This window comes from Anopheles coluzzii, chromosome 2 (assembly GCF_943734685.1).
Source record: "Anopheles coluzzii chromosome 2, AcolN3, whole genome shotgun sequence".
In the NCBI taxonomy this organism is placed as follows: domain Eukaryota; kingdom Metazoa; phylum Arthropoda; class Insecta; order Diptera; family Culicidae; genus Anopheles; species Anopheles coluzzii.
The window spans coordinates 54,580,266-54,594,127 of record NC_064670.1 but is presented as its reverse complement, the minus strand read 5'-3'; the positions used below and the strand labels follow the sequence as shown (position 1 = coordinate 54,594,127).

The 13,862-nt window shown below is 47.8% G+C and overlaps 1 protein-coding gene across 1 annotated transcript in view; it reads left to right on the top strand.

Moving 5' to 3' along the window:
- LOC120951412 (uncharacterized) overlaps positions 1-13,405 on the top strand; it is a 161,274-nt gene extending 147,869 nt beyond the window's left edge. Inside the window, 7 exon segments of the mRNA XM_040370111.2 lie at positions 5,707-5,874; positions 6,016-6,558; positions 7,057-11,123; positions 11,201-11,363; positions 11,446-11,614; positions 11,694-11,865; positions 11,867-13,405. Coding sequence (XP_040226045.2) covers positions 5,707-5,874; positions 6,016-6,558; positions 7,057-11,123; positions 11,201-11,363; positions 11,446-11,614; positions 11,694-11,865; positions 11,867-11,971 — 5,387 coding nt within the window. The 3' untranslated portion in view covers positions 11,972-13,405.
- Positions 13,406-13,862: the final 457 nt, after the last annotated feature.

The window sequence follows — 13,862 nt, the reverse complement described above, 5'->3', positions numbered from 1 at the left end:
CCGGCCACGGTCGTCGTCGTCGTGTTCCAACAGGCTGCTGTCATAAAGTGTCACCCGAAACTTCATCAAAACACAAACGTATCGCCATCAGAGTGCGATCATCACATCTTTATTCCATTCACCAAGATTCGCCAACCCCGCAACCCATCGACCATGCGCCACGAGCGCTGCAAATGGGCAATTGGAGACCGCAGCCATGCAGTCTGGTGCTCTGGCAGTGTGGGGTTAGAGCCAGTTTGGCCCTGCTGTAATGCTATATCCACAACAATCTCTAACGCTTCCGAAAAGTGTTTCGATCACATGCCGTGTGTGTGTGTGTGTGTGTTGGGCGCAAACCCCTGACAAGCAAGGCTCATTGCCATCATATTTGACGCATCAAATTCGAAACGGGAGCTCGGGGTTAGTAGAGCTGTCCGGTGGAGGTGGTGTGCCTTCTTACGAATATATGTATGTATTTATGTATGTGCCTTCGGCATCGTTTCGGAGCAATGGTGTCTCGTCGTCAGACGATGCCGTCGATGATGATGTTGATGATTTCACTTACAGCAAGTGAGGACAGGATCCTGCTCTGTATCGTAACATATTCCACCCTCCCCAAGAACCCGAATGTATAACCGATTCCGGTCTGCTGGGAGGGGAGGACGACGAATCTTGCTGACACTGTCAAACACCATTGATTTTATGGATCCATCGTAAGGCGGTCTAAACCGTCGGGCCTCCATCGACAACGACGATGGTTTGCCGAAAATCCCACGGGTGATTTGCTCGATAAGTACTGCTGCGCTAAGGTTTTGTGTCTTTCGCCCGTATTTGCCACTCGGGACTCGGGAGCAGCAGGTCAAAGTAAGATATCTGAATACGGTGGACGGAGTGGTCCTCCGCCCCTACTAAAGCCAACACACAAATCAATAAACGGTGGAAGGCGTTAAAAAGCGTATCTCCTTCGAGGCTGTTCGACATTGCTTACCAAAATCGTCCCCATCCGGATGCGTCTAAGCTCTAACGATCTGAAAACAACTTCACCGTTTTAATCCTCGTTGATCAGGAGCAAATTTGTAAAACTTTTCCAACACACACATCCTCTCACCTCTGCACAAACTTTGCCACGGAAGGTTGCCCCAGAGCCCGGAGGGCACAACTGACTATCAAACCGCGACTTAACTAAAGTCTCGTAATCATCCCCATTCCCAAATCCTACGAGCAGCAGCAGCAGCAACAGCAGTCGCCATCCCGTCGGGGTGTGGAGAGAAATTTTATGTAAATGAAACTCGTGTAACACAGCGGTAGGCGAGATACGACGTCACTCACGTGGAAAGCGCTCGGGTATTGTAGATAACAGCACTGCGGGTTGGAGTTTTGGGTGTCTGTTTCGTTCCGTGCTGGGGTAATGCGCTGCACGGTTCTGCTCGGGATAAGGATACGGCAACAGCACCAGAGTGGAGAGGCTTTTTAATTTCGAACTCAACGTATGTCCTGGAACGCCGCCACGCTCGCGGTAAAAGTTGTACGTGTATGCGTTCTTCGGCATTGTCTGTGTGTGTGTGTGTGTCTGTGTGTATGTACGATTTTGGTGGAGCAATCTGGACGAAATTAATTTGTAATGCGTGATTAGGTGTAAATTGGTTTGGAGAGGGATTTACTACCATGTCATACATTGCCGCACGTTCGATGCCCACAACCAAGAGGCTTGGTCATGATCATCAGCATCATCATCAAACATCGTCTACATTGCTCGCCACGGTATACTACAGCTGCGGTGCGGTCCCCCTAATCGCACTGAAGCCCCGCAGCATTGCCACGGATTGGCAAGTAATTAACCAAGAGATTAGTGACACCTTCTTCGTTGCTGGCGGTAGACATGGTGCTGGTGGCGTTGTGGAAGCTGGGAAGTGAAATAGAAGCGCATCATCCTCTGTTTGATAGCATCATTTATGGGTCGTTGTTGCCCGGAAGTCAATCAGTTTAACGTGCGGTGTGCTTTAGCTGATGTGTTGGCAGGTGTACTGACGCACTCTTATTTGGCATATTGAGCATAAGGAGGGAGCATCTTACGAATGTATTCCATTACTTACACGCTGTTCATGGTGCACTTTGCGGTATGATTTTTTCTTATATTCACGGAACAGTCCGGGGAATTATGGATTTGTGTGTGATCAAACAAACAATTAGACCTTCTTCTATCGATGGACGATAGTGCTGAGCTCATTTGACATTCTTTTACTTTAGTTTGTGATGGAAAACAAAGGCAATTTCAGTGCGACGTTATTTTGTGTAAATTTGGTGTTTTTTGTGTAAAATTACCACACGATCAATGATAAGGATTGGCAACGTTATTTATTTATAACTGATTAAGAAGAAAGCATCAACAAGTCGATTTTAAAGGACTTTAAAGGAGGGCTGGTGCACTTAAAGTGAAGTTTATAGCGCCGATTTAAGGGATTTTGCTCGAATTCTCGATAATCCTTGCTCAAAAATGTCAATTGCGATGTGATACTGGAGCGTTTTAGCGATGATTAGAATTCGAACTAAAATCTTCAGTTATCTTCAACAGCTCCTAATCGCTCGCTCGTCAGTCACCTGATCAATTTAATCCAAACCAGGTTAAAGTTTGAAATTCAGAAACTGTTTAACGTTTTCGCTTCATTGTCTTGTCACACCGCCACCGCCCGACACCGAATCGACTGAACATGAACATCAACACTCAAACGAAATTAAACAAGCACTTACAGTAAACCAACAAAAAACAAACAGCACAAAATCGCATCCGCGCAATAAACCGGTAAATCATATAATTTGGTGTCAATTCCGTTTGTCGTCAAAGCCATACCCTCCCCGGGCGTCGCTTGGAGCAAATCGTTTATTTTATTATTATTTTTTCCTCCTCGTCGCCGTGGAGGGTTATAAAATATTCATCATCAGTAACCTCGACATCGTTCATCGGGCAGGCAGGTGAATCGGATGTACATGGTGAAAGATTAACCAACTGAACTCGGCTGCGTTCGTTTCAGTTTTTTTTGCCTTTTTGTTTTAACTCCAAAAAAGGCAAATTCCTTCCCCCCCCCCCCCCTCCCTCCTTCCATCAACGGTTGTTTGCTCGCCTCGGAACACTTCATTGCCTTTTTTACAACCCTTTCTGTTTGACTTTTTTTGCTCTCTCGGTGACGCAATCAGGTTCCGCGAAGAAGAAATATTTTTTTTTTCATCGGGACACTGCGAGGGTTACACCTTTTTTTCTTACACCTCTCCCTTCGCCCCGGTGTGGCAATTTATCGCAAAACTGGATTAATATCAATTTTATTGGGCTTAAATTACTGCGCTGTTCACGCGAAACCAAACCAAGCCAATGGTGATGGTGGTGATGGCAATGTCTGTCTGCTGTAAAGGTGCCGTTCGCGGTTCACAATCCGGATCCTATCAACAGTGGCAAACCGTAAAATTCACTCAGTTCAGGTGAGAATTTTTATTACGTTTCAATTTTTCCTACTCTTAATGACAAGCGTAAGGGAACTCCTTACGGTAGTCAGGAGAAGATTTATGGTAAAATCAGTAAGCAAGGACTAAAATCACAACACGGCAGCGGTTGTTGTGTTGTACCAGTGACGGGGGAAGTGGCTGGCACGTTTTGCTGGAAGTGCACCACCACCCTGTCCCATAAAGTGCTCTCAACATCCCTCGTACGTAAGATGTTTGGAACTGGGGTCGGAAACTTGTACGATTCATTCCATTTCACGCCAGTGGCTTCAGGGGGAAAAACGGGCAAAGAAACATAATCCACAAAATAACTCATGCTAAACTTAAATGCACATCACACAGAAGGAAATTGTAGCAGCAGCAGCAGCAGCAGCAACGCGGTTCTTGGTTGAGATTTTCTCCGTTCCCCCTGTACCATAATCACGATTGCCCCTTACAAAAAGATTTTCTATTCCACGGACACCCTGGACCTCCGGGGGGGAGGTGCGGGGAATTCCACGCTGTGTAACGATGGGAGAACGAAACGCGGTGGAAAACGTAAACTGTCTATATTTGGACAGTTGGAACAACCTTCGGGCTTAACTCAATTATCGTGAGATTTCTCACTTCACACGACGACGACGATGGTGATGGTGATGATGACAATGATGCCTAGAGGCTGATTATTTCGCTTTAGGAGGGGTTATCCAGCGTCTTCCTTGCTGTCTGCAGGATTGGAAATTGGAATTGAGTTTTAAGCTAAATGTATTACCAACACTGTCAACATGTTTGAAGGATCTGTTAGGTATTGCAAAAACAGCAAGGGTTTAAAGTGGTGTGGAAGCAGGCTTAACACTGTCTGGTATAATTTATTTAATTGGATATTAATACTAAATATATTTTTTAATATTGCATGTTTTCTTTTGTTTTAATTTTCTTCTAAATTGTACCAACAACAATTGACGACTCACACACCAGCAAATGTAAAATTCCTCTAAACACGCCAAGCAACAGCAACCCTCACATTACCCACCGACAGCTCACTTGATGAGAGCTGGTGTTTTATTTCATTTTTATGACAAACTCATGCTGCGATAGTGAAAGTGAAAACATGCGACCGTCCCACCCTTCCGGAGGCCGCGCCAGACGGAATTTCCCTTTGCGTCGTCGTGGAGCCGCCAAACGAAATAGAGCAAGAGTATGGAAACGTCGAGACAGTGTGACATTCCAAGCGAACGTCGTGGAAAAGCGAAACGAACACACACACACACACACACAGACCAATTTTTCCACCAAAGTGTCAAGCTCAGCCCCATACAACAACAACCCTTGTCAGCCGGAAAACCGTAACGAAGGACTGACACATCATCTACTACTCGGCCACACCACAGTCCCGAAAGAACGACCGCTAGTCTGTCACGGGTGGTGATGGTGGTAATACGGTTCGCGAAACAGAAACCCATATAGGGTGAAATATATTAGTAACTATAGAAAAATGCTGCAGAACAATGAGTAACGTCACACTGCTCAGGAACACTCGAACACAAGAGCCTTCTCCGAATGCTTTTGCGGAGAAACAAAAAACATCAGGGGACACCAAACGTTACCCCATCCCCGAAACCTGTATGATCATGTCTCGATCTTGGGGATGTGTTCGTTTGTGTTTACACTTTGCTTCGACAACAACCGTAAAACTCATTCTGCTTCAGAGCGGCGCTTACTTGAGGAGAGGTTGTGCTCAAACACAGCATTCATAAATAAATAGAAAAACGCATCGGTCCTTCGATGCCGGGTCGGGTCGGGCATGGTTTTGCATAGCAAGTGAGCTAAATTACAAAAGCACATAACTCACATGCTCCTCCAGTGCTTGTTACGTTGGCCTTTCCACCCTTTATTAAAACATGCCCTAGCTCGCAGGGGACACCGATTTTACGCCTTATTGCGCAAGCAACCCTTTTCCTTTTCCCCTCTAGGCAGGAAATGATGGCACCTGGTGCCACAAATGGTGCGCCGCAGACAGTCGATTTGAGTATTAATTCAATTAGGTTTAGAGCTTCGTACGCCCAACGGGTAACAAAATCAAATGATAATTAAACTGTATTATTACAGTACAGAGCAAGGCATGTCAACACGGATTTTGAAGTCCAATTTCCCATTTTAAAAAACTCAATTATGCACACTGCTAACTGCTAAGTAGCGTCTTACAATCTTATCACTCACCATTTCTTGTGCTTTCATTCCTTCGCTTCTTCGCAGGTTACTATCAACCGGCTGGTCCGCTGATATCGCCTCACCTACTGGGTCAGCCGCCGTCGCAGCACGGTCCGAAAAGTGGTCCGGATGGCGAGGCGCTCCTGCAGAGCCCCCAGCAACCGCCCGCGTCTTCTACGGCCGACAGTACGGACAGCGACGTCCTGCTGACAGGTACGCCCGGACGCTCCCCCGCCAACGATCTCCCGATGGGGTTCCATCCCCCCCTCCTGCGCCCACGGGCCGCAGTCGCCGTAGCAGCCGCAGCCGCAGCCGCTGATGATGCCGATCGTTATTTTCGTTCCGTATTTGCAGGTGGTGGAGTTGACCTGGGGGGTCATCGCTCCCAGCCCTACGGTGCATCCCGGTACGGTCCGGCGACCGGTGCTGGTGGCCCACCGACCAATCTCTACCCCCGCCCAATGCAGATGCACTGTCCGCCGACGTATCTGCCGCCCGGGTACTACGCACCGTCTCCCTACGGACCACAGCCGCCCCCACCCCATGGGCCCCCGCCGGAGATGTACTACACGCACGCCTACTCACCCCACTACTACCCAAAGTTTGCTCCGCCCTACTATCCGACCTCCCGGCGGTACTACCCCGGGCCCGGACCGGGTCCGGAGCATCACCTGTACGAGCAGGCACCACCACCACCCAGTAGCGCACAGGGACCGCCGGGACCGCCGCCACCACCGTCCGGGGCACAACTCGTACCTGCTGGACCCCAGGGTCCTCAGCATCTGGATCACTATCCGTACTCGCCATATCCAGGGTATGGTAGTCCAGGGCCCGGCTCAGGTGGCCAGTGTTATCCTCGCAACCTACAGCACCCGCCGCCACCGCCTGCGTATATGGGTAAGCCAATGTATGACAGCGAACTCATCTCTCATCATCTCACTTCCGAGTACGTCACCTTGTGCAAGCATTGAATCCTTGCGTCTTTCTGTGTGTTTTTCTCACTCTCTTGAACTTTTTGAAGTATCCTTGTGCATGATTTCGCGTCGTCTGTTTATTATTATTCCAAATTACTTACGCTCTTTATTTCTCTTGATTAATTGACATATCATTTTCGTTCAATCAGTTCCATTCTAAAAATGTTCAGTTTTGTTGTTTATCAGTTACTTTGTTACTGATGCATGAGAATTCATTTTAAATACTTTGGAGTGTTATCGCTTTATCAGTGAATATTGCCATTTAAATAAAATTTCATAATTTTCTTCCATTGGAAACGAGAACAAAACTCAATCTGGATCATTTCAAAGTACATAAATTTAGTTTTAATGTTTAATCAACGAGTTGTAGTGTTTGAACTCTCGCTAACTTGTGTCCGTTTTCTTGTCTACTCCATCGCAGATGCGCATTACACAACCAATTGTCCATGTCCGATGCAGTGTCCAAAAAACGTCAATGCTGGGTCCCTTATTGGTATCAAGGCCAGTAAGGGCCCAGTAGCCACAAACAACCATATCGTACAAAACCAGCCGAGCACGAGAATCAGCACTACTACTGAACCGATCACGATATCGTCTAGCTCGTCCTCCTCGTCGGCGTCGTCCTCCTCGTCTCCAGCGCCGCTCGACATTCATGCACCCGTCGTCACCACTACGACAGCAGCCACCACCACGCCCGTCCGGCAGATGGTGGCCGATGCCGAAACACCGCCAAATGCTGCTCCCAAGCAGCAACCGCATCCATCACACGGATATCACGCACATCACCATCACGGGGTACCTTTACCGATGGAAATGCATTCACAGGGACCACCGGTCCATCATCCACACACGTATCCGTACCACTATCACCATCACCATCCGGGTCCGCTGCATCATACGCCGCATGGGCCACTTCAAACGGAGGTTACAACGCCACAAAAACCCGCAGTGACTGCAACGTCCACTTCGCCGGTGACTACTACCATTAGCTCGGCTACCAAACACAGCACACCGGTATCAACCGTGTCAACGGCTGCCACCACCGGAATCAATGCACACCATCCAGAGAAGATGTGCTACAAAACGGAACTACCGATCAAACCCGAAACCGCGACCGATCTGCTCTCGACGCCAATGCACTACGGTAGCCCGTACCATCATCCTTACCATCATCCAATGGGCTATTACCACCATGCGAAGCTGGCTGATCTGAAGGAGGAAACACATCATGGCACGCTCACGCCACCCTACTCCATATCGAGCAAGATGGCGCTGCTTGAAACTCCCGATATGAGCCCGGTTCGGGTGTCAACCGCACTGAACGTGCCTCCCGTGAACGTGCTTGCGAAGGGGGTTGATTGCAGTGACAAAACACACAGCAAAGATGACAAACTATCAGACATTCCGGTGTCGACGGCGATCGTGAAGCAGGAAATCGAAGAGTTTAAGCTCCTGGAACCGCTGGTCGGAGCAGTTTGCAAAAAGGAAGATTTCGAAGAGACGGGCCCGGCCATGACGCCGGACCTGCTGGATGAATCGATTGTAATCAAAAAAGATCGAGATGAAATGAAACCAGTCGACAGGTCGATCTACCATCCCGAGCACCATGTGCCGGTCGATCATCACCAATTGCACCACCATTTGCAACAGGTGCGTGATTCCTCGCACATACCGCACCACCTCCATCACCACAGTGCCAGTACAAATCTATTGCATGGGTCATCACCGCACCATCACCACCATCTGCATTCGCATTACAATGTGCAGCAGCAGCAGCAGCAGCAACAGCCCTTAATCACCGGTCTGCTAGTGGAGAAGGATGATGTGAAAACCGATGCCAAACTACCTCCGGATAGCAAGAGTTTACTCACCGAACTCGTGCTAACGACGGAAGCGTCCATGGTGGAAACGCCCAAAATGGCGCAATCGATTCCAGCAGCGTCGGCAACAACTGCGGCGGCTGCGATAACATCAAAGATGGACGAAGTCTGCAAAAGCACGGCCCAGCAATTGAGGGGAAACAGTAGTGATAATAGTTTTAATCTTAGTGATAGCCTAATCCCCAACGTTGCTGGCGCCTCCGAACAACTGAGCTCAATATCAAAGAACAGTGGTAAAGTACAATCACATGACAGCTGTGCTGGCAGCCTAGATCCTCCCTCGCCGGTACCGATACCGGCGTCGACCGTCAAACGGAGACCGCTGCTGGTGGCATGCAAAAAAGCAACACCGAAGCAGTCACCTCCCAATAGCTATAAGAATCTGATCAAACGTACAAAAGGCCTGGAGGACGATGATGACCCGCAGCCGCAGTGTCCGGAACCGGTAGAGCTAAGTGAAGAAGAGGAAGAGGACGACGAAGAAGAAGAGGAGGAGGAGGATGAGGACGAAGAGGACGAAAACGACGAGGAGGAGGACGATGAGGAAGCGAATCCGGAGGAAAAGGTTGAGGATGTGGAAGACATCGAGTTGCAGGAGCAGCGCCTAGTGCAGGCAGAAAAGCGAGCACTACAAAGCGAACAGTCAGTGGATCAAAATGGTCGCAAACAGCGCCTTAAGAAACGGCCGGTATCGAAACCACGAAGAAAAAGTTGCAGGAGAAAGCTTCTCCGGACACTATCGGGAGCACCAACTGATAAGAAACAGCCTAAGACCACACCGGAGGCAGTTAGCTCGGTACGCACACGATCAGTCAAGCGGTTCTATCGGGTGTTCCGTTCGAGCATTGAGTCGCTGAAACGATTGCCAGTGTCAATTCGGGAACGATTGTTGCGTCGATCGAGCGTAACGCTCCTATCGATCCGCCAAAATGCCCGCAAAAAGTTCTGCAAATCACAACAGCAGCCGCAGCAGAGTCAACAACATTCACCAGCGATACAAGAAACGAAGGATATTGTCTCCCTATCCGAAACTCAGCCATTAGTGGCGGCTAGTGAAAGTGAGGCGAATACTACTGCAACAGAGGTCGAAAACACGATACCTAACTGCTCTGAATTACTATCTTCAAATGAGCTGGATTTGACAGCAGACACCAATAACACAGCATCCGCTGTCCACACGAATCAAACAGTATCGGCACACGCTCCCGTGGATGCCACAGTTTCAACACTGTCTAATGTTGATCGAACGATCGATCTCGTGGCAAAAGGCTACTTTTCTGAACCAGAATTTTTCAGCGGAACAGATCTGCAAATCCATTCGCGGAGTTGGTTAAAGAAACTCAAACAACAGCAGCAGCAAGAGGGACGTTCGCATTCGGAACAGAGCCGGGGAGCTAAAGGCCGAGAGCGCAACGGGGAAGGCAACAAGAAAAAGTGCAAGTCAAAGTGCTCTCCATTAGCAGCTGATGTCCCCTTGCCGGATACCCCAGCGTCCGGCACTACTAAGAGCAAACATTCAAAATCTAAGTCTAAGTCTTCTAAAACTATGCCCACGGAGAAGGTGGACTTGGTAACGCCTTCCAATCCAGAATGTAAAGATACTAAAAGTACCAAGAAAACAAGTGCTAAGGAACGTAAAAAAGATCCTTCATCAAGCAGGAAAAGAAAACAAAAGGCACACACGGACGATGGTGATGAGGTGCCGCATGCTTCGAAACGAAGCTCCACTCACAATCCTGAACCAACGGTCAGTACAGTGGAATCCTTGTACCATCGTGCTACCTCGACGCCCATCCCCGCTCCAATCGGCGAAGTTGCTTCTGCATCGGGTCATGACGATCGCGAAGAAGATGGCAGTAAGGCAGCTGCTCTGTTTGACGACAGTGTAGTTACGCTGATGGATCAATCCTCGGTCATTGATGATCGGGAAACGGACTTTGACGATGCGGCGACCATGTTGGTGGAGGACGATGTGGCAAGCGTTGATACGAACGTGCTCGTAAATCGACACAACAATAATAATAACAACAACAACAACAGTGCTGTCACGGACAAGAACTCTGCGATTGAGGAACAGCAACGTATTGCTGCCGTACAGCTCGCTCTAAACGCTCCCATTCAAGCGATCATTGCCGAAGGAAAGGAAGGCAGTGAGCTTGAACCACCTGAAGGTATGGAACCGTTCATGGACGAACCACTGGAAGAGGAGGAGCTGAAGGCAAACGGACAGCTAAATGCTGCGAACCATCAACCCGAAGCGACGGCCAATGTCCTGCAACAGCCGCCACCTTGTCCGTTAGCGGCGCCTTCGCCGGGCGATCTACCAGCTTTAAACGCGCACTACGACGATGATTACCGGGAGCTAGAAGAGGAGGAACTGTTGCCAAAGCGAGGATCAAGTCGTTCGGTCAAGCGGCGGCGATCGCGATCGAAGACAAAGTCGAAAAAATTCAGCACGAAAAAACGGCATCGTCCGTCGACGCACCGGAACATTGCGGCTGAGTTAGAGGAGCTGACTGTGCCAATACATCCAAGCTCTAGCATACCGCGCTGGAGTAACGGTTGGACGTGGGAAGGACAACCGTTTCAGGGGATGGTGTTTTTGAACGTGAGTGCTTTTGTGCGCCCGAGTAGAGAGCGATCGTGTTGTACTAATGAAACCATTTCGTTTCACTTTAACTGCAGAGTGATGATCCACCTGTACTGAGAACATGCTATCCAGCGATGCGACATCCCTTGGGAGACATTGTCAAGCCACGTGACTGCGTGCTGTTAAAGGCGGGCAACAAACGCGCGGAGCTGCCATATGTTGCAAAAGTAGCACATCTGTGGGAAAATCCCGATGACGGTAGGAAAGCTACATCTATTGGCGTGTGCTTCCAGTGCCATGCGAGTGCTCTATCCACTTACGATTATTTTTCTTGTTGCAGGTGAAATGATGATGTCTTTGCTGTGGTATTACCGGCCCGAACACACCGAACAAGGTCGTCAGCGTACGGACGGTCCGGACGAGGTGTTTGCTTCGCGCCACAAGGATCACAATAGCGTGGCTTGTATAGAGGATAAGTGCTATGTGCTAACGTTCAGCGAATACTGCAGGTACGAAGACCGCCGACGAGGGTCACATTTTAACCCTTTTCGCAAGACTACTAATGCACCATACCATGTCCCATTACAGATTCCGAAAACAACTGAAAGGAATTGAGGAAAATATCGATGAGCAACCATCGATCGTGCCTCCGTTGAGGCGCGAAAACCCGCGCCTTCCACCACCGATCGTGTCCCCAGAGGCGGTACTGTACTGTCAGCGGGTTTACGAGTTCCGCCATAAGCGGCTCCTAAAATGCACCTCCTAGTGAAGGTGGGAGTGTGTGCAGCGCACCCATGCTAGCAAGAGCACGAAGCGGAGTTCGGTCAGTACTACGGCACCGGGAACAGCTGCCGGCGTTACTCTGACTAAAGATGCTACCGGCTAACTCACTATCCGTTCGGCCCCTGAAAGCACACGCTGCACACGACAACTGCTTCTACATATCCTGGGTCAAAACGCTCCCTCAAACACACACACACACACAAACACAAACGCGCGCACACATACTTACACTGCGTGAGGAGCAGCTTCTCCATATCCGGATCTAGTCCTGGACGAGTGGGTACCTCACTGCTGCTGTTCCCTCGAGCCAGTAGTGTTGGTATGCCCGTTCTATTTTTTTGTTGCGAAAGCATAAATCAGTCACCTTCACTTTCGGGATAAACTTGCCTCCAACGTTTGTGTGTGAGTGTGTGTATTTAATAATTGTATTATTATATATTTATTACAAAACCTTTGCATCATGTGTGAGATCCGGTTGTAAGGTTTCGTTCTACTTTTCCTTTTCTTCTCTTTCCCGAAATGTCTGTTATTTAGTTTGATGATTTGTTAATAATTTTATTTGTACATACACTTACTGCAACACCTAGTGTGTCTTTTTGCTAATGTACAATTCAATTGTATGTTGCCCTCCCCCCCCCCCCTCCCCCTTCCTAAGATCACCCAGTAGCCGCAAAATCGGCCAACATAGACTCTAAGACAAATGGTTCCAAATTATCCCAGGATGCGTAATAGGATGGACCTAGTGAAAGGTTAACTAGCGTTCGGTCACGTTCCTATGTGATGAGCGCGTTCTAGTGTGACAAACACATTTCCCAGACAATCCCACACACACACACATATATAGAGAAACAAAAGTGGACGTAAGGAAATGTTGCTAATGAATCAACGTTCAAAGGTGTGGGGCGCCATCCAGGCAATAAGAAGGGATAAAATTAACACAATTTGAGCGAATTATTTGAGAAACTGCATTTGATATTACAACATTACACTATACATATAGAAATATACATACGCTACGGCAGCCAATTCCTGGGGCAGGAAGTATTTCAGATTAAGCTCTACAGTATACAGTGTTCATTGTGCGAAATGCGGCTTGCCCGTTCAAAGTTTGAAACAATAACAAACAGGAGGCGAAAACGTTGTACTAAAAAACCTGTCGGTTGATGATGATGATGAAAGATGATTAACGTTGAGGAAAGATTTAATAGGTATACAAACATTTAAAAAGCATATTATATATGATTATATACATACAACCTTATATATATACAACCAGTAATGTAGATGGAACAAAAACAACAACAACAACAACAAACAACAACACAAGCTAAGCGTAAGAAACTAATTGTTATTAAGACAGGTTAAGCATATACAGTACCTTATTATTTAACTGATAACTTGCTGTAGGATTGAGAGAATCAGACAAGACAAGGAAAAGAAAAAGAAACGTATTGTAAAACAGCAGCCACGATGGAGCATAGCTTTTACTGACTGACGCGATTAATGCAATTGAAAAACACATTTCAAACAAAACATCAACTGCGCATATATACGATTGTGGTGCTTTTACCTTAGGGCACCCACCGCAGTACTGCGGCTGGTTGAAGGATCCAGGATGTTAGTAAACTACCAACTCCCCAATACATGCATTCTACGTTTGGCGAGATAAACGCGGCAAACGATGCATGTAATTAAATTATTGAGAACAAAACATCACACAGCGACGTTTTTTTATGTGGGATTTTATACTATTTGGCCTCCCTATGGTCTATTATTGACACTTTTGTTCAATTTTATTTGAAGCGAATTTTGTGTTTTCCCTCTAACATCCAACTGCAAATGCATCGAATCGAAGATGAAGCATTGGTAATGTGCGTCTGTTTTTATGACTAGCTGATGTGGAATCAGCTCCTATGCTGATCCTCAGCTATGTATGCTGGTTTTCGGCCTCGGGTCAGGAAACGATTCTTCGTG